This window comes from Doryrhamphus excisus, chromosome 13 (assembly GCF_030265055.1).
Source record: "Doryrhamphus excisus isolate RoL2022-K1 chromosome 13, RoL_Dexc_1.0, whole genome shotgun sequence".
NCBI lineage: Eukaryota > Metazoa > Chordata > Actinopteri > Syngnathiformes > Syngnathidae > Doryrhamphus > Doryrhamphus excisus.
Window position 1 is genome coordinate 17387614 of NC_080478.1, and position 21492 is coordinate 17409105.

The window sequence follows — 21492 nt, forward strand, 5'->3', positions numbered from 1 at the left end:
AGGCCTGGTCCCAGTGGTGCCGCTCAGCCTGGCCTTGCTATTTCCATGTTTGACCAGAGCTGTCACTACGGCTGCCTGAGTCATCCCCACTCAGTGTCCAGCTCCATCAGCGGGCTCTAATCACACAGGATGTTACAGCTCCGCTCCCCTCCGACACGCCACTGTTTACATAAGTCAGGCTCAAGCCACCTTTGATCAGTCCCTGGACGCCGCTTGCTCCTTTCTCCCCGCCGAGCCGCACCACGCATTGGCCGTCAGCTGCCAGAGAGCACCATCACCGACCGACTCAGCCGGTCCTGCGCAGGGAAGCGCGGCCTGCCAAGGACCCGGAATAGTCCTTCCTGTTAGACGTTTTGTTTAATTCTGTCATAACACATCACACCCCCATTCTCCTCCTCCCCTTCTGTTTTCCAGGTTTCTTTATGAGCTCTCCCAGATTCCCGACTTTGCAGGCCGAGCCCACTGCATCATATTCCAGTCAGTGTTCCTCGACTCAATGTCCTCCATCCATCGCAAGGTGGAGATTATATCAAACGTCTGCAAAGTAAGAGCAACAAGACAGAAAACGACACTTCATTAAAGAGTCATCATGCTGCCTCATGGTTGGCTGACTTCATAACTGTGTGTGTGTGTGTGTGTGTGTGTGTGTGTGTGTGTGTGTGTGTGTGTGTGTGTGTGTGTGTGTGTCAGGAGCTGCTGGAGTGCAACAGTTTGCGGGATGTAATGGGGCTTGTTCTGGCCTTGGGGAATTATATGAATGGAGGGAACAGGACAAGAGGTCAGGCTGATGGCTTTGCACTGGAGATCCTCCCCAAACTAAAGGACGTCAAGAGTAGGGTAATGTAATGGCCTATCAATTACAACTCAAAGTGGAGCTATCACTATTATTATGGTAATGGTAATGGTTTTATTTCATTTGAAAATGCATCAGATTACAATTGAATGCATCACATAATCAGTTCACAGTTCCACATGTCCAAAAGGAGTAGGAAGAAGCAAAGCTTATTAAATCCTACCCCTCCATCTGGTACTTTTACAATCAGTAACTGTTACATTTGTTCACTTCCTGCTTTCCTAATATAATTTAATTTGATTTAATTGTATTTTTTTAATTTTAAAAATGTGTTATTAATTTTTTTTTATTTATTTTTATTTTTTATGGTTTTATTTCATTTGAAAATGCATCAGATTACAATTGAATGCATCACACAATCAGTTCACAGTTCCACATGTCCAAAAGGAGTAGGAAGAAGCAAAGCTTATTAAATCCTACCCCTCCATCTGGTACTTTTACAATCAGTAACTGTTACATTTGTTCACTTCCTGCTTTCCTAATATAATTTAATTTTATTTAATTGTATTTTTTAATTAAAAACATTTTTAAAATATTTTTTAAATATTTTTTATTTATTTTTATTTTTTAATGGTTTTATTTCCTTTGAAAATGCATCAGATTACAATTGAATGCATCACATAATCAGTTCACAGTTCCACATGTCCAAAAGGAGTAGGAAGAAGCAAAGCTTATTAAATCCTACCCCTCCATCTGGTACTTTTACAATCAGTAACTGTTACATTTGTTCACTTCCTGCTTTCCATAATATTGTTTCATATATATACGTATATATATATATATATATATATATATATATATATATATATATATATATATATATACGTATATATATATATATATATACGTATATATATATATATATATATACATATATATATATATACGTATATACGTATGTATATATATATATATATATATATATATATATATATATATATATATATACACGTATATATATATATACACGTATATATATATATATATATATATATATATATATATATATATACATATATATATATATATATATATATATATATATAGCACATCATGACTGGTTCAAGACTCTTCATCCTTGTATTTAGCAAACATCAACTGCTTGTATTGTTTCTTGAATTGTCTCATCGTTGTGCATTGTTTGAGGTCCTTACTCAATCCATTCCATAGTTTGATTCCATATACTGAAAAGCTATGGCTTTTTAACGTAGTCGATGGCTTTTTAACGTATTATTATTATTTGAATGTAACAATCTTCTAAAAATCATTTCTTTTCCAGGACAATCATATCAGTCTTTTGGATTACGTGGTTTTGAGCTACCTGCGGAATTTTGATAGTGTGAGTTGTCTTCAAACAAACAGACTGAATTCCTGTTTTATATGTTATATGTTATATACACATACATTTTATGTTTGTTGTGTTGTAGCAGGATGCAGGTACAGATAAGAGTGTGTTCCCTTTGCCCGAATCCCAAGAATTCTTCCAGGCTGCACAGGTCAAGTTTGAAGATCTAACAAAGGACATCAGAACACTAAAGAGAGATTTGACAGGTATTTGTACATTCTTCACTAACGCAATATTAACCTTCAAACTGACCTTCAACAAAGTCCATGTCTTAGCCAGCACATCTTTAGTACTAATCCTACTGTAGTAACGAGCTCATACAAACTATTCCACACACTACAATCATCAGACAATATCATATGTTATATGTTATACTGTTATACTGTCAAATGATTAAAACTTTTAATCAGATTAATCACACGTTTTGTTAATGAATTAATTGTGATTAATCACCATGATGTCTGAAATATGCCTATTTTTACTGTATTGAATGAACAGAATGATGCTTGTACTGCTGTGGATTTCTTAATTTCCTCATTATTATTGTTGGGCTGCACGGTGGTCGAGTGGTTTGCGCGCAGACCTCACAGCAAGGAGACCCGAGTTTAATCCCACCCTCGTCCATCTCTGTGTGGAATTTGCATGTTTTTCCGGGTACTGCGGTTTCCAAAAACATGCTAGGTTAATTGGCGACTCCCAATTGTCAATAGGTATGAATGTGAGTGTGAATATAACAAGTACTGTCAAATGATTAAAGCTTATAATCAGATTAATCAGTTTTTTTAATGAATTAATTGTGATTAATCACCATGAGCAACTACTTCTGAAATATGCCTATTTTTACTGTATTGAATGAACAGAATGATGCTTGTACTGCTGTGGATGCGTTCAGGTCAGAAGGAAGTTATAAATGAACATCAGACTCTGTCTGGGGATGCTCCACTGTGCTTCCGTCTGCCGTCATAACAGAGAGGCATGCTGGTGGGCATGTGTTAATTACACTAAAAACGGAATTAACGGAATTAATCACATAAATTTGTTTCGGCATTATTATTGTTGGGCTGCACGGTGCTCGGGTGGTTAGTGCGCATAACTCACAGCTAGGAGACCCGAGTTCAATCCCACCCTCGTCCATCTCTGTGTGGAGTTTGCATGTTTTTCCGGTTTGACTGTGAGTGTGAATGGTTGTTTGTCTATATGTGGACTCTGATTGGCCGGCGACTAGTCTGGGGTGTACGCTGCCTCTCGCCCAAAGACAACTGGGATAGGCTCCAGCACCCTCCGCGACTCTCGTGAGGAAAAAGCGGTAGAAAATGAATGAATGAATGAATGAAATTAATTTCGTCATTATTATTGTTTGGCTGCGCGGCGGTCGAGTGGTTAGCGCACAGACCTCACAGCTAGGAGACACAAGTTCAATCCCACCCTCGGCCATCTCTGTGTGGAGTTTGCATGTTTTTCTGGTATGACTGTGAGTGTGAATGTTGTTTGTCTATATGTGCCCTGTCATTGACTGGCGACCAGTCCAGGGTGTACCCCGCCTCTCGCCTGAAGACAGCTGGGATAGGCTCCAGCACCCCCTGCAACCCTCGTGAAAATAAGCGGTAGAAAATGAATGAATGAATTATTATTGTTATTTTTGACAGCCCTAGTTGTAGCATTGACAAGAGTTAGGTTGGACACCACCTCTTCAGCTGGGATAGGTTCAAGTGACCCTAATGAGGACAAGCAGTGGATGGATAGATTACTGAGCAGCCTAACCTAATTCACAGTGTTGCAGTAAATTTCTGGTTCTATGTTTATCGTCACACTTTGAATCTTCACCAGAGTTATCACAGATAAAAACACAAAAAAGGAAAGTACACATGTAGAGGTGCTCCAATATTTTTTTCTGATTAATCACATTTGATCTCATCTATTCTATTCATACTGTTTTGGCTCATAAAGTTGAATGTGATCGTCCAGAAGGGTACGTACGAGCGTCAGAGATGGATTCAGCTCTCCAGCCAGTCAGTCTTGGCCAGGGCCATACAGAGGTTAAAGGCGATGCCCTCTCGTGCCCCTGGTGTCTGTGGTTATTTAAATCAACCAATAATACGGCATATGAAAGCAATTAGATTTGCTCTCAGCGCTCCCCTACGTTTTTTAAATCGCTGTTAAAGCGCTCTCCTCTCTGACCTGGGGGAAAAATACAAAGCGTCTCCTAAAGTAGCCAGACCCACCTCAAGCTGTCAGTCATTTATGAGGGAAAATAGAAGACCTAAAGACAATAAATGCAACATAAGAGCGCTCGTATTTGATCTCTGTCACGGCCCAGTCTGGCACAGTAGTCCTCCAGGGTATAACACGCTCCCTGTGATGCTTCACAGGTTGTGGACTTTTGCTGAGCTCCACCTATGACTCCCACCAGCTCTTATTCTGTGCAGCCGACAGGAATAAATATTTATGCCTGGTTGTTATAAGCCAGCCTAAAGAAAGCAACTGGTCTTAATTATAAAGCTAACTCTTTTTGTGCACAGTGAAATGAAACAAAACGCTCACACCGAATCTGATTTCTCAAGAAAGTCTGACTGACCCTCACCTGATCCTAAAGTGGCGACTGCGGTGTTTTTACCCTGCGGCCTAGGGTCAAAGGCTATGAGACCTGGTGTTACCACTCCAGAAGCCATCTCTTCTGGTGTAACACTTCCTGTGTTAGGATTTGGGTGAGGTATTCAATGGGAATTGAACCTAAAGGAAAATTTGACTGCATTGTGGTTTATTTTGCAGTTGTAATGAAAAGAAAAGCAGAGAATAGTAGCGTAACTGTTTTAGCAAAGAACTACTGAGTCAACCACTGATGACATCATAGATGGACGAGCTGAGGAGCAATGACTTTGGGTTCCGGTTTCCAGGCCACCGATTGGAAAAAAAAAACGTTACGAACACATTTGCATATGCTCCAAATGTCAAAAACACATGTTGAACTGAGGGATATCCGACTTAATAGGTAATATTTTACATTATCACATACTACAGTATTAATTGTCCCTGTACTCTAGAAACCGCCCATGAATGATACGGGAAAAGGCCAAAATGATACTGTGTCAAAGCCCAGGGCAGTGATACTGATAAAATATAGACTTTAACCATGTCCAGTATCAGCCCCCCGTAGCTGCTCTGGTGTCGTGCCTGTGAAACAACCAATCAGAGAACAGCGCACGAGCGCGAACACACAGCGTTTGTTTTGCTGCCGTCTGTGCTCTTGTGAACATGTCAGCCGTTGACACTCCCGGCGAAAGACAAATAGGGAAAATAGCAAACAGAATATTAGAAATGGAACGTTTTATCACCATTAATGAGGAGGACATTCTTGAAATTATCAAAAAAAAAACGAAAAATGCAAATACAAGTCGGAAAACCAAGGGCGACCTCAAGCTTTTTTCTGAATGGCTCATCAACTGCAAGAACGAACGAAGACTGGTAGAACGTATTCCCACGCTTGAGTTAGACAAATACGTGTCTATGTTTATTTTATCAATCAGAAAAGAAAATGGGGATGAATACGAGCCTGATTCTCTCAAATCAAAATTCAACTCTCGAAAGATAAGATAAGATAAGACTGTTGATAAAATATTATTGTTGAAATATTTTTGCAATTATTGTGTTTACACTGTTTAGATATAATACATGTAATAAACTGAACATTTTCTGGAAACAAAATGGTCTTTTGATTAAATAGTATGTGATAATAAGCTCATGATTAAATAGTATTGTGATAATAAGATCACCCCTTCGGTCTCGGGCTGATACTGACACTTGGGGGCATGATACCTGGCCTGATACCAGACAAACCATGTGATAACCTATAAGTACAGTCAACCTCGGATATATCGGATTCAATTGTTCCCACTGGTTTTGTCCGATATAAGCGAAATCCGTTATATGCGTATACCGGAAAATGTCCGTTTTACGCATATATCGGATTTATATCCGGTATATGCGTAAATCGGATTTTATCCGTTATAAAAAGGCACTTCCTTGACTATGTTTCCAATGTACCTGGACTGGGCAATGAAAAGAGACGTAAGGTAATGAGAATTGAACTTTATTGGACTCTGAGCATAACAAATTGTTAATTAAGCTAGGCCCTGTTACGCCCGTCAGGCCTACGTTATTTCCAATAGTGAGGTTAAGATCTCATTCACTGCTGTGCTAGTATTATTGACGTCACTCACTTTTATATTTGTCCTAAATCTGGAGCCAGGAGAAAGACAATAGCCAGTGACATCAACAAGATTAGCATAACGATGCGGCCATCCGATATATGCCAGGGAAATTTAATGGAAATGCATTGGAACGGGACTGGAGATTTTGTCCGAAATAGGCGAAATCCGTTATAAAAAAATCCGATATATGCAATGAATTTTTATTGGAAATGCATTACAGAAAAATCGGTTCTTTTTTATCTGTCCGTTGTGAGCGAATTTCCGATATATCCGAGTCCGATATATCCGAGGTTTACTGTATTATACATCTACCGATTTCTAGAATCGGTAGATGCCCAGAAGATTGCCCAGAAGATTTGTCTTCTGGGCACCCCTCTTATGGGAGTACTGAAAAAAATTCTCCAAGGTTGCCAGATCTGAGTTGACATTATTTCCAATTACCAATGGAATTATCAAAGCACCACCAAGAAGTAAGACGCAGGCAAGCATAAGCTTAATGCTCTAATTCGCTTTCATTTTATTTATTGAATATGCCACGGCCCAATAAAATACGAGCTGCAAACGGCCCACAAGACAGACTCTGGACACCCCCTGATTAAGAGGCTTTGTGAAGGTAATAAAACATTGTGATGAGTCAGAGTCTGAAGCGTTCATCCAACAGCTCATCTATGCTGCACGTGTTTCTCTTACGTTGTCCCAACGTGCTCTCGTTTTTTTTTTTAAGCGGAGACAAGTGTGTATTTCAGATCACCTCAAAGTCTCTCGTCTTAATCACACAAGTTCAATTTTTTCTTTCCACTTAGGATCCCACAACCACCATTATCTCACTTCATATTATTACACATTAGGTGCTAGGCTCTCTTTACAGACTGTGCAAAGCATTTCTAAGTGCTACTTAAGCGCCTCGGGTTATCTGAGTAGTGTTTATCTTTTCTGTGTGGGCTCCTGCTTGGATGCGCTCGCATGTCGCTGCCGGGTCTCGAAAGTTTCAAATTCCCTGGGGGGGGGGGGGGGGGGGGGGGGGGGGTTTGTTGATTTAACACAGCCCATAAAACACGCGGTAACATTCATCACCAAACTGGCTCTGGTAACAACTTTCAAGCGTAGCAGTATTTTGTTTTTCTGCATGTCGAGATGGCGACGAACTTAGCTGCCAAAGATGCTGAGTCTACCTCTGCTGAGTCGGTCTCTGTTGTTTCCCTTTTGTTCTAACCATGAAAGGGGCTTTTACCATCTGTTCCATCATGACTCAGACGGTCTATCAGATGTTCAGACAGTATTATACACTGAACATCAATGGTGGATGTTGGATGCAATTGGCGACTCCAAATTGTCCATAGGTATGAATGTGAGTGTGAATGGTTGTTTGTCTATATGTGCCCTGTGATTGGCTGGCCACCAGTCCAGGGTGTACCTCGCCCGAAGACAGCTGGGATAGGCTCCAGCACCCCTGCGAACCTCGTGAGGATAAGCGGTAGAAAGTGAAGTGATTACTTCATTATTAACTTTAATATCACTGATTAACATGGTTTGTTCCCTCCGAAAGCTTCAGTATTTGGTATTGCAATACAGTATGTTTGTTTGTTTCTTTCCGCTTTTTCCTGATTACGGAATCACCACAGCGGATCTTTTTGATCCGCATACTGATTTTATATTATTTGATATATGACACTGGTGATGCTTACTAGTGGAGATTTGAACCCACTCCAAAGTCCAGAACGCTAATCACTACACCACGTCGGGTATTGCAATACATTATAATTCATAAAGCAGACAATCATTTTCACAAAAGACAAACATTTCTTTTCAAGGGGAGAGAAATTGTATTCATTCATTCATTCATTTTTTACCGCTTATCCTCACGAGGTTCGCGGGCGTGCTGGAGCCTATCCCAGCTGTCTTCGGGGGAGAGGCGGCGTACACCCTGGACTGGTCGCCAGCCAATCACAGGGCACAAATAGACAAACAACCATTCACACTCACATTCATACCTATGGGCAATTTGGAGGCGCCAATTAACCGAGCATGTTTTTGGAATGTGGGAGGAACGGGGAGAACATGCAAAGGCCGAGGGTGGAATTGAACGCGGGTCTCCTTATTGTGTGGCCTGCGCGCTAACCACTCGCACACCATGCAGCCAATAGAAATTTTACTTTATTTTAATTTTATTTGATTCTTTTGTCTACAACAGTGGTTCACAATTCATTTCTGTCATGCCCCCCATAAGGGACAGAAATTTTAGTGGCATAATGTCTAAATTGGGCAGTTATAGAACTACTAACTACTAAATATTCTTTGACCCTTTGGTGAGCGACTAAAAATCAGGTAATAATTAGGGATTCTCTGATCAATCGTCCACCGATCAGTATCAGACAATTTCCGTAAATAATCGCATGATTGGCATATGCCGATAAAACTACCTGTTGCCGGCACTATAGCAGCCTGCAGTGACGCTTTCGTGCAGTCTTGACCTAACTAATATTCCGGAGGTAGCACGTTAAATAACTTCAATAAGGCATTTAACAGAGTATGGTGAGTTTTGAATGCGAACACATGATTTAATTCATAGGATGAGATGAGCAGTCTCACCCCCTCACCCCCATTTTTTGGCCCCCGGGCAGTCAAGGGATATTGGAATTGACCTCACTCATAAATAAATTTACAAATGATACAAATAATTAATCCATCTAATCGGCATCGGACAAATTTCAGTCCTGAATGATCAAAATCTGAAATAATAATTTTTTTTTATTCATGCTTAAAATTACAATAATAATGCAATGAATGTATAATCCCCAATGTGTACATAACTCAATCATTAAAGGCATAATAATTCATTCATTCATTCATTTTCTACCGCTTTTTCCTCACGAGGGTCGCGGGGGTGCTGGAGCCTATCCCAGCTGTCTTCGGGCAAGAGGCGGGGTACACCCTGGACTGGTGGCCAGCCAATCACAGGGCACATATAGACAAACAACCATTCACACTCACATTCATACCTATGGACAATTTGGAGTCGGTAATTAACCTAGCATGTTTTTGGAATGTGGGAGGAAACCGGAAATGGGGAGAACATGCAAACTCCACACAGAGATGGCCGAGGGTGGAATTGAACCCTGGTCTCCTCCCTAAAAATCATCAATTTTTTTTATTCACACTTAAAATTACAATAATAATGCAATGAATGTGTAATCCCCAATGTGTACATAACTCAATCATTAAAGGCATAATAGTTTTCCTACTTAATTAAAAAATACTGCTTCAAAAGATGCAAAAGACAATGTCCTAAGCGAGAACATTTATATTCTTTAAGGCTGCTGTGGCTTTGCGGCCTTTTCTGTCTGGACCACATTTTGAATAGAGCCGCCTCAAAATTGTAGTCTTTGGGGTTTTAATGGGCCTTTTTGAGTTGGGGTATTTCTGCAGGGGAAGTGCGGTTTGTTGAAACAGGATATTTTGGTTGTTATGTTTGTGGGGTTTTTTTTATGTTGTCATAAGTTGGCTCTTGTGTACTTAAGAAGTGTTCCCGATTCTGGTTGTTCATAGTTAACTCATCCATGTTAAATTGCTGACATTTCCTCCGTGATTTCTTCAGGCAGCCAATAAATAAAAGATGTAATGGAGGGATTTTACCGAGTTGCAGGTGCAAAACATGAGAAAGAGACAACGGCCAGACCTGTTAATGCTCTTGTTTTGTTGCGCAGCTATTCAGCTATTTGGTCATCAGGCAAGCTAAGGTATTTATTACAGTCATTAATGACTTACAGGTTGGACCAATGTGCCAAAGTTCTGTGTGTATCGCATCCCAGGCTTATTTTTGACAGGAAGTGGGAATGGTTGGAACACGCTCAGTCACGGCTGTTTCCTGCGAGCGTGTGCTAGTCACGTCATTTGGCACCACAAAGGAAACCCATCAGGAAACAGCAAACAGTTGTGATGAGCACGCACACGCACACTCACCTCTGATGGAACCATGCCGCAATTTTCACCTTCAGTACATTTTCTCTTCTTTCTCTTTTTTCCTAATTGTTGTTGAATCTTATTCATACACATCGCCTTTTTGTAGTCGGTGGATAAGTGGTAGGTGCTTCTGCTTTTAGTGTAGAACAGGGGTCTCAAACACGCGGCCCACGGGCCAAATGTGGCCCGCAGGACACTACTTTGAGGCCCCCGCCTTGATATGAAAGTTTAATGTTAGTGCGGCCCGCGCAAGTTTGATATGGATGCTTAATGTCAAAAATTATTACGTTTGATTAATGTTCATGTTAAAGGTTAAATAACTGTTAATAGCTATCCTCCCTATCCGTGTGGAAGTGGTAAGTTTTTGGCTATTTAAGTTTAAAGGAAATAACTTGAAGGCTACCGTTTAGGTTGCTAGCTCTCTAGTTTGCGAGTTAGCATGTGTCTCAATTGCAGTTGCGCAATATGTTGTAAATAAAAAAAGTATAAATGTGACTATAGTCGTGTTTTGTCATGTCTACAGGGCTCTAATAATGCTTTGTTAATTTTGTGGTCGATCTAATGCAGGGGTCTCAAACATGCGGCCAGCGGGCCAAATGTGGCCCGCAGGACACTACTTTGAGGCCCCCGCCTTGATATGAAAGTTTAATGTTAGTGCGGCCCGCGCAAGTTTGATATGGATGCTGTATGGTATCATGTACCCAGAAAAAATTATTACGTTTGATTAATGTTCATGTTAAAGGTTAAATAACTGTTAATGGTTATCCTCCCTATCCGTGTGGAAGTGGTAAGTTTTTGGCTATTTAAGTTTAAAGGAAATAACTTAGGCTACCGTTTAGGTTGCTAGCTCTCTAGTTTGCGAGTTAGCATGTGTCTCAAGACCCTGCAGTTGCGCAATATGTTGTAAATAAAAAGAGTATAAATGTGACTATAGTCGTGTTTTGTCATGTCTACAGGGCTCTAATAATGCTTTGTTAATTTTGTGGTCGATCTAATGCAGGGGTCTCAAACATGCGGCCCGCGGGCCAAATGTGGCCCGCAGGACACTACTTTGAGGCCCCCGCCTTGATATGAAAGTTTAATGTTAGTGCGGCCCGCGCAAGTTTGATATGGATGCTGTATGGTATCATGTACCCAGAAAAAATTATTACGTTTGATTAATGTTCATGTTAAAGGTTAAATAACTGTTAATGGTTATCCTCCCTATCCGTGTGGAAGTGGTAAGTTTTTGGCTATTTAAGTTTAAAGGAAATAACTTAGGCTACCGTTTAGGTTGCTAGCTCTCTAGTTTGCGAGTTAGCATGTGTCTCAAGACCCTGCAGTTGCGCAATATGTTGTAAATAAAAAGAGTATAAATGTGACTATAGTCGTGTTTTGTCATGTCTACAGGGCTCTAATAATGCTTTGTTCATTTTGTAGTCGATCTAATGCAGGGGTCTCAAACACACGGCCCGCGGGCCAAATGTGGCCCGCAGGACACTAGTTTGAGGCCCCCCGCCTTGATATGAAAGTTTAATGTTAGTGCGGCCCGCGCAAGTTTGATATGGATGCTGTATGGTATCATGTACCCAGAAAAAAATTATTACGTTTGATTAATGTTCATGTTAAAGGTTAAATAACTGTTAATAGTTATCCTCACTATCCGTGTGGAGGTGGTAAGTTTTTGGCTATTTAAGTTTAAAGGAAATAACTTGAAGGCTACCGTTTAGGTCGCTAGCTCTCTAGTTTGCGAGTTAGCATGTGTCTCAAGACCCTGCAGTTGCGCAATATGTTGTAAATAAAAAGAGTATAAATGTGACTATAGTCGTGTTTTGTCATGTCTACAGGGCTCTAATAATGCTTTGTTCATTTTAATCTGAAAAAAATCATTTGTCTACCCACCAACTATATGTGGTTTCTTAAGTTTTTATTATTTGCCGTTTTATTATTATTATTATATTTATTTATTACTGATTGATTGATTTTCTTTATTCTTGATTTGTTTATTTATTTTTCATCCAAATTCAGTACTATTATCTGATGAATTATCAGCAAGTTCGGGCAAGTAGTTCACACTTTAAGGATTCCCCATTAGCAAGTAATTTTTGTTTTTAATGTAGAGCCCCTGGACAAACAACATATAATATTTTGTTCATTACATGTAATATCTTGATATTTTGCCTCTAATTGATCATTTCCCTTCAATTTACTCAGCTTGCCAGAGAAATGTACAGAAAGTGTGCGCTGACTCCTCAGAGGAACACCTTCAGCCGTTCAAAGACAAGATGGAGGGATTTGTCGTTACTGGTGAGTCAAGTTTAACTTTTCAGTTTAAATCCAAACCTCCCCAAATCTGTGATTTTTTTTGGGACCCTGAATGCAAAATTCAAATCAGCTGGGTGGTCACCATGCCGTAAATATATATAAGTATGTATGTATGTTGGCTCGGCTGTGGTTGCTTGCTGAGCGAGGGTATTTACTAGGAGTCTACTATCCTGGAGAAGGGATTGCGTTGCCTCTGACATGACTCCCTTGTACTCCTGCTTGCCATAAAGCTGGCGGGGCATCTCTGGCCGTGACCTTGTAAAGACTGGCCAGGCTTAGTGGATCAGTCCCGTGGACCACCACGGCAGGAGCAGAGCTTTTTTTTTTTTTTTTTTACCTCTAATCATCCAAAAGTCCTGACCCGGACATGGGTCCTCAGCCTCAGTTGGGATAGACTCCAACTTCTGCTGTACCCCAGAACTGGCTAATCAATATAGAAAATGATCTGTATGTTGTTTGGATGATCAATTACAAGTGTTTTAATAGTTCAGCTATATAATAATGCCAAGGGTAAGGGTATGGCCCCCTGAGCGATTGAGTTTGACACCCCAGGCTGAGACTATGACAAGCTGTCATCAATTCACTACACATTTCACAAACTATTTTTCATTCTCATGGCAATAAGAGACATCCCCTGTCAACTTAATATGCGATACGTTCTTTTATGTGGTCGCAAAAAAAAACTTGAGTCAAAGTCTGCAGTTCTTTACCTCTGAAGATGGAAAATTCCACCAAATTCGACAGATTACCGCCAAATTCGAGAGACTACCCCCTATGTTTTAATAGGCACTGTTCGATGGGATTATGTTAAAGGATAGATTAAGCAGGCTGCACGGCGGATGAGTGGTTAGCGCACAGGAGACCTGAGTTTAGTTCAGTTCCACCCTCGGCCATCTCTATGTGAAGTTTGCATGTTCTCCCCGTGCATGCGTGGGTTTTCTCCGGGTACTCCGGTTTCCTCCCACATTCCAAAAACATGCTAGGTTAATTGGCGACTCCAAATTCCAGTGAGACTGGAACAGACATGTCTGTCTCTATTTTGTGCATTCTAAGGATATAAAAACAGATTAAAAAAAGGGTTAGGGTTAGGGCTAGGGTTAGGGCTAGGGCTAGGGTTAGGGTTAGGGTTAGGGCTAGGGCTAGGGTTAGGGCTAGGGTTAGGGCTAGGGTTAGGGCTAGGGCTAGGGTTAGGGCTAGGGTTAGGGCTAGGGCTAGGGCTAGGGCCAGGGCCAGGGCTAGGGTTAGGGTTAGGGTTAGGGCAGCTCATCGACAGCTCATCAATGCACGTAATGGGACATACCAATTCTGCCAAGAAAAACTGCTATTAAAACAGTTAAACCTCCAAAAATGTTTTTTTCATTTTATACACATGCTGCAACCATGTAGCAAATTCAAAACCAAACGCTTGTTGCTAGCTGGCTAGTATCTATCGGTACACGTACAGCCTCACAGCTAAGAGATCCGAGTTCAATTCCACCCTGTGGAGTTTGCATGTTCTCCCTGTGCATGGGTTTTCTCCGGGTACTCCAGTTTCCTCCCACATTCCAAAAACATGCTAGGTTAATTAGCGACTCCAAATTGTCCATAGGTATGAATGTGAGTGTGAATTGTTGTTTGTCTATATGTGCCCTGTGATTGGCTGGTCACCAGTCCTGGGTGTACCCCGGCTCTTGCCCCAAGACAGCTGGGATAGGCTCCGGCACCCCCTCGACCCTCGTGAGGATAAGCGGTAGAAAACGAACGAACGATAGATTAAGCCCAAAAGTGATTAAAATTGAAAAATCTCTCTTTTTAGCTTTTGTTGCACAAATAAAACAATGCCAAAATTGTTAAGAGTTTCCATAGAATATTTCAAAGACTATAATATAGCACATCTTGAACATAGTTTCCACTTGTAAACCCTGCTTCATAAACAGGATTCTTCCACAATCTGTTGCCCGTGTTTTTTTTCTCATCCTTTGTGATGAATATGTAAGTCAAAACAAAGCAAAAAAACTCGCACATCAAACAGCAACCAAGGTTGTTAAATAGTGAGTCATCAGCGAGTGATTGGGTTTGTAACCCAGGTGAACGAATGGCAGCAGATCACAGACGCATGTGCTTGACACATTTTCGAAATTCAATCGTATCCACGAGACGTAGTGTATGTGTTCACACGGATCCTTGTCCAAATACCCGAGTATTGTTGAACAGATAAAACCTGTATTGTGAGAGTTGTGTTCCCGGGGAGTGCTGACCTGTAACCCCGCCTGTGGAGAGCCTCACAGCGGGATCTGCAGGTGAACCCAAACGCCCTACGCTTTGCCTCTTAAATTTCCCTGTATGATCTCTCCCTGGTCCAACAGTGGATCCCTCCTAAATCCAGTGATCCGTGTTTTTTAAAGGCTGTTCTGCCCTTCGTCTCGTTGCGTATTTGCCCTTCATTGGAACCACTTCAGAGGAGCGCTGAATGGTGTTTCCATTTTTCAACAGCTTTAAAACAAAATGTGGCTCAAACTTGAGTTTCCAAAGTATTAGAACTTTGCAAAAATATAAAGCACAAGCCATTGTGCTGGTGGTTGATATCCAAGCTAATTTCAAAACAATCTTTCCCATCGGGAAAAATGTCTTTGACTGGACAACCAAGCTAAGGACATTAGCTGTCATACAAGTGCAAATGAAATGAACCATGGCATGATTCAACTAAATAAAACTAAAATAAACTAAAACTATTCTCCATTTGAATACCAGAGAAACAGGAAATTGTCACCGAGTGGCATTTTGTAAGTAATAAAGGCTTCATTTATTTGTATTCTTCTGTAATTAAGTAATTCCCAGCAATTCCCATTCCTGGTTCTATGGTAATTATTAAACTTTTCCTATTTGTATTCAGTCGTACCTTTTTTTTGACAAGAGATTGAGGAAAAACTCGTCATGTAAACGTGGCTAATGGAGCCTACAGCTTTCCGAATGACCTTTCCGAAAACAATGGTATACATGGAAAGGAAATACAGTAAATCTCGGATATATCGGATTCAGTTGTTCCCACTGGTTTTGTCCGATATAAGCGAAATCCGTTATATGCGTATACCGGAAGATGTCCGTTTTACGCATATATCGGATTTATATCCGGTATATGCGTAAATCGGATTTTATCCGTTATAAAAAGGCACTTCCTTGACTATGTTTCCAATGTACCTGGACGCGCAGGCAACGCTGCAAATGCTGCAAATGACGTCGTATAGCGGCCTGTCACGATTCGGCGAATCGGAGCGCCACGATGCGGCCATCCGATATATGCGAGGGAAATTTAATGGAAATGCATTGGAACGGGACTGGAGATTTTGTCCGAAATAGGCGAAATCCGTGATAAAAAATCCGATATATGCAATGAATTTTTATTGGAAATGCATTACAGAAAAATTGGTTCTTTTTTATCTGTCCGTTGTGAGCGAATTTCTGATATATCCGAGTCCGATATATCCGAGGTTTACTGTATTCCGATCGCTTGTCGACATGCCGCTGTAATCCAACAGAATAGTCAATGGGGCATGCACAGTAAAACGTAAACATCAACATCCCGTGATACCGACTTCCCTGAGTTTTTCTCTCACTTGTTGGAATAATTCGTTATTGCCAGTTTTTCATTCGTCCAGTCTTGAAATTTAGTTTGGATCAAAAACAAACTTTCCACAGCAGTCCGGTGCAGATTGCTGGCCTCCATTTTTAAAACTGAAGAACTATATGTACATTCGGAATGAGGTGTATACAAAGGTTGAATTCTTTCCGTTTGAGCAAATAAATCAAATGCAATTGGAATAATTAGGTCCATGTATACATGGCTAGTGAGTCATTGTGTATTTACATTTGCAACACCAAAAAAAAATCATCTAGGTCCACAATTGAGCCGAGTGACATTGAAAAAAACTGTTTTACGGAACCCTTGCGTCCCTCTTTCACATGCACTCCATCCTTCTGGTTGTTATCTGAGCTCCAGGTAAAGCAGCCATTTAGAAAAGTGTGTCCGAATTTTAAAGCCCAAATTTATTGTCGCTCTCAGCATGCACATCTCATAACTTTCTCGTTAGCGACTACTGGTTTCATGTTTACACAGGGAGGGAGCACAGAAAGAGAAACTTCACACATCCTCTCTCACTCGCTCTCACTCGGCTCCAGTGCCACCTCTAAACAGTCGCACCAGAGGGATACCTCAGGCGCCAGCCTGACCCCCACTGAGACTAACGCCATTGGTCATGGCCCCTCTCCACTCCCTCCTCCTCCTCTCTCTATCCCAGACATGGTCAGCCCCTCCCTTCATTAGGGCTACCTCAACCCAGTGGCCCACATACATGTAAAAAAGGGGTGGATGGTCGGTGTCTGAAGCTTACCTTTTCCCAAAAGACCCCCAAACCGGCCTTTGAACAATTTTTTGGGAGACTTCCCCCTCTTAGATCTCCAAAGTGGGAAAGGTCCCCCATCATTGTAAAAAAAAGGATGAATCTGGAAAAATGCAATAAATCTGAGATCACAGGCACTCTCTGGCCCGAGATAAATTCTTGCACCTCGGCCTGGCCCGCCACACACATCTGCCTTGCATTTAGACACTTTTACATGGCAGGAGTCCACAGGAGCCTCCAGTTCCTAATCCTCTCTCTTCGACCCTGATTAAGGCCACTTGCAGTCCACGCATACACACCCTAACACCCAGCGTCACAGACAAAACTTTACAATGTGCTTAAGTGTCACTGGGAGAGGAGAGCACGCTGCAAAGTGGAACTGCTCTTCTTCTGCAGACCTCACGTCACCAAAACCGGGACTGAGCGTTGAACATAGTGCCCCCTTCTGAACTCAACGGATAATTATCGAATAACTGTCTTAATCAGATAGCTTCTGTCTTCTTTTACAGCTCAAAGTGAGCATTCTGCTGAAGAGGACCGTCTCAACGCCGCACAGAAAAGGTAAAGCAACATTGACGCTCAGAAAACATCAAATCAATCAGTGTTAAGGGTCCTGATACAAGAGCACACATTCATTCATTCATTCATTTCATTTTCTACCGCTTTTCCTCACGAGGGTCGCGGGGGTGCTGGAGCCTATCCCAGCTGTCTTCGGGCAAGAGGCGGGGTACACCCTGGACTGGTGGCCAGCCAATCACAGGGCACATATAGACAAACAACCATTCACACTCACATTCATACCTATGGACAATTTGGAGTCGCCAATTAACCTAGCATGTTTTTGGAATGTGGGAGGAAACCGGAGTACCCGGGAGGACATGCAAACTCCACACAGAGATAGCCGAAGGTGGAATTGAACCCTGGTCTCCTAGCTGTGAGGTCTGCGCAAAGAGCACACATTTAAACGTTAAATACTAGAGAAGAGGCAGGTAATAACGTAAAATTATTATTCATATTTTTCCATTTAAGACATTTTCTTAAGTAAAAATCTCTGAATCCATCCAAAACCATGGCTGAATCCGAAGATGGGGCATCTCTTCTCGGCTTTCAGCATAAGCCCTGCCTACCGTCTGAGTGTGCTCAGCCAGAGTTGCATCGTGGCGCCTGACAGTTTCTGTTTGTCAGCATGTCGCCAATAATATAATGTTGCAGAAACATTTATTGTACACCAAGTCTGTGTAATATCTTTACTGTAAGCGTAATCGGAAAATAAGATGTAGAGAAATGTCATATGTAAAGGCGGTGCAGTAAACGAAGGTGATCAGACTTTTACAGGAAATTATCAGGGCTTTTCCTTCATATACAGATATGGTAATGGTAATGGTAATGGTAATGGTTTAATTTCATTTGAACATGCATCAGATTACAATTGAATGCATCACATAATCAGTTCACAGTTCCACATGTCCAAAAGGAGTAGGAAGAAGCAAAGCTTATTAAACCCTACCCCTCCATCTGGTACTTTTACAATCAGTAACTGTTACATTTGTTCACCTCCTGCTTTCCTAATATAATTTTATTTTATTTTATTGTATTTTTTTAATTAAAAAAATTGTTTTTAATTTTTTTAATGGTTTTATTTCATTTGAACATGCATCAGACTACATTTGAATGCATCACATAATCAGTTCACAGTTCCACATGTCCAAAAGGAGTAGGAAGAAGCAAAGCTTATTAAATCCTACCCCTCCTTCTGGTACTTTTACAATCAATAACTGTTACATTTGTTCACTTCCTGCTTTCATAATAAAATTTTATTTTATTTTATTGTATTTTTTTATGGTTTTATTTCATTTGAACATGCATCAGATTACAATTGAATGCATCACATAATCAGTTCACAGTTCCACATGTCCAAAAGGAGTAGGAAGAAGCAAAGCTTATTAAATCCTACCCCTCCATCTGGTACTTTTACAATCAGTAACTGTTACATTTGTTCACTTCCTGCTTTCCTAATATAGTTTAAAGGGTTTTTTTTGTCTTTTTTCATGTACTGAAGTACGAGGTGACATGACCATACAATGACATAATGGGTACCATAGTAACCGTCAATATAATGATATATATAGCACTTCATGACTGGTTCAAGATAAGTTTTCCAAAATGAATAATAAATGGGACTAAGAAGTATAAAAATCAGCACAGATAAAATGCTATCCTTTATCAGCTTGTTCCATTCAGGACTATTGTGATTTATTGTTGTAATAGCCTCATACAGGCGCCAAGCTCGTGTTCAAGATGGAGTATCTGGAAAATATCACTGTGGTAAAAGATGGAGACACACAAAGCAGACGCACGTTCTACCTTTCCCACTCAAGATTGTGAAAGGAGAAAGTGGAAGGATGCTTTAGGTGCAGGATTTGGACGTATGACTGGCAGTAAATGGTCCTGAAGGGCTCTGTTTCCGAACCAAGACAACCGTGAGTGACACCACTGTACTGGAGGTGTTGATCAAAAGGGTGCTGCGGCTGACTTTTAATGACGTTTTCCGTTAATTTCATCTAAAGAGGGTGGCTGGCCGCCTGGCGCTAGGCACAGCGAGCACAAGGTGAGGTGTGGAAGGCTGGGTGGGGTTTTTCTTTTTCCTCTCTCAGGTTCCCACAGAGCCACCTCATAAAAGTGACACGCCGTTGATGAATATGGGCGTCAGTGGGCTCACTGAGCCCTGGGTGGGCCCTCACATCTGTGCTGGATGAGGGATGGTCACACAAACACACGAGAGCAGCAGCGGCAGTGCTAACATTATGGCATGGTGTTAATAAAGCAAACAGACAACACATCCCTGGTGCTACCCGATACCTCAGCCTCACCCGGGGAGTCTGGGAGTCGAGACGCCACCAAGTAGGAATGAAGGCAGAAATCATAGTGAGGCTCACCACTGCTTTTGTTGACATCTTTACTTATTAGCGATATAAACCACTTCGCCTTTTTGATTGACTCGCTGTTTTATACTTCTTGTTGGCCTATTTCTTATTTAACAGGAGGAGGTTGCTAAAATAGCATTATGCTAAAACAATGTCATATTATTCATTCATTCATTTTCTACCGCTTTTCCTCACGAGGGTCGCGGGGGTGCTGGAGCCTATCCCAGCTGTCTTCGGGCGAGAAGCGGGGTACACCCTGGACCGGTCGCCAGCCAATCACAGGGCACATATAGACAAACAACCATTCACACTCTCATTCATACCTATGGACAATTTGGAGTCGCCAATTAACCTAGCATGTTTTTGGAATGTGGGAGGAAACCGGAGTACCCGGAGAAAACCCACGCAACATGCAAACTCCACACAGAGATGGCCGAGGGTGGAATTGAACCCTGGTCTCCTAGCTGTGAGGTCTGCGCGCTAACCACTAGACCGCCATACTGTATATTTGCACTCAATGGCCATAACATTGCAGTATATTGACAACCATAATAATAAAACACATTTTTAAGTTGATACTCGGCATGCAGGGCTCACAGCTAGGAGACACAAGTTCAATTCCACCCTCGGCCATCTCTGTGTGGAGTTTGCATGTTCTCCCCGTGCATGCGTGGGTTTTCTCCGGGTACTCCGGTTTCCTCCCACATTCCAAAAACATGCTAGGTTAATTAGCGACTCCAAATTGTCCATAGGTATGAATGTGAGTGTGAATGGTTGTTTGTCTATATGTGCCCTGTGATTGGCTGGCGACCGGTCCAGGGTGTACCCCGCTTCTTGCCCGAAGTCAGCTGGGATAGGCTCCAGCATACCCCCACATCCTTAATGAGGATAAGTGCCATAGAAAATGGATGGATGGAATTCATAATAAAAGAAAATGTTTCCATATATATATTATATTATAAAATATTTGTCCATCCATCCATTTTCTATACCGCTTATCCTCCGCTTATAAGACAGCTGGGATAGGCTCCAGCACCCCCGCGACCCTCATGAGGATAAGCGGTAGAAAATGAATGAATGTTACGCCCCGTCTGTCCAAAATAACACCTTAAAGAAGCATAAGACAAGTCAAAAGTGATATTTTAACTACAGCAAAGCATGCTGGGCAATGCCCCGGATTACACATTTCACGGATTGTGATGTTTTTGTGTTGATATAAAATACTGTAGCTTTTACCCTGACATTGAGAGAATGACGAAGAGGCTGTCAATCAACAATTACCTTATTGTAACAATAACAATAACAACTACGCCAAAATAACCGTAGTCGTACATCTGTCATATATTCACTTAAGGAAGTTTCAACTTACTGTTCAGGTTTTTTTCCAACAGTTTGACGTCATCTTCTTTGGAAGTCTCGTAATGCGTCTTTTGGCCTCTGTGATGACAAAACAAAAGAAAAAATGAACTGAATGGAATTTAATATTTAATTCCCACAGAATAAATCAAGTGTATCTATCTAT

The 21492-nt window shown here is 41.2% G+C and overlaps 1 protein-coding gene across 4 annotated transcripts in view; it reads left to right on the top strand.

Annotated features, from left to right (window-relative positions):
• Positions 1–21492, top strand: part of LOC131140058 (formin-1-like) — a 69412-nt gene that overhangs the window by 37789 nt on the left and 10131 nt on the right. For 2 of the 4 annotated variants that reach the window (XM_058090134.1, XM_058090136.1), the window contains 6 exons: positions 415–544; positions 691–837; positions 2133–2192; positions 2284–2404; positions 12560–12652; positions 17556–17607. In XM_058090134.1, the coding sequence (XP_057946117.1) occupies positions 415–544; positions 691–837; positions 2133–2192; positions 2284–2404; positions 12560–12652; positions 17556–17607 (603 nt within the window). Of the gene's footprint in view, positions 1–414; positions 545–690; positions 838–2132; positions 2193–2280; positions 2405–12559; positions 12653–17555; positions 17608–21492 lie in introns of all 4 variants that reach the window. The other 2 variants (XM_058090133.1, XM_058090135.1) reach the window with 1 other exon arrangement.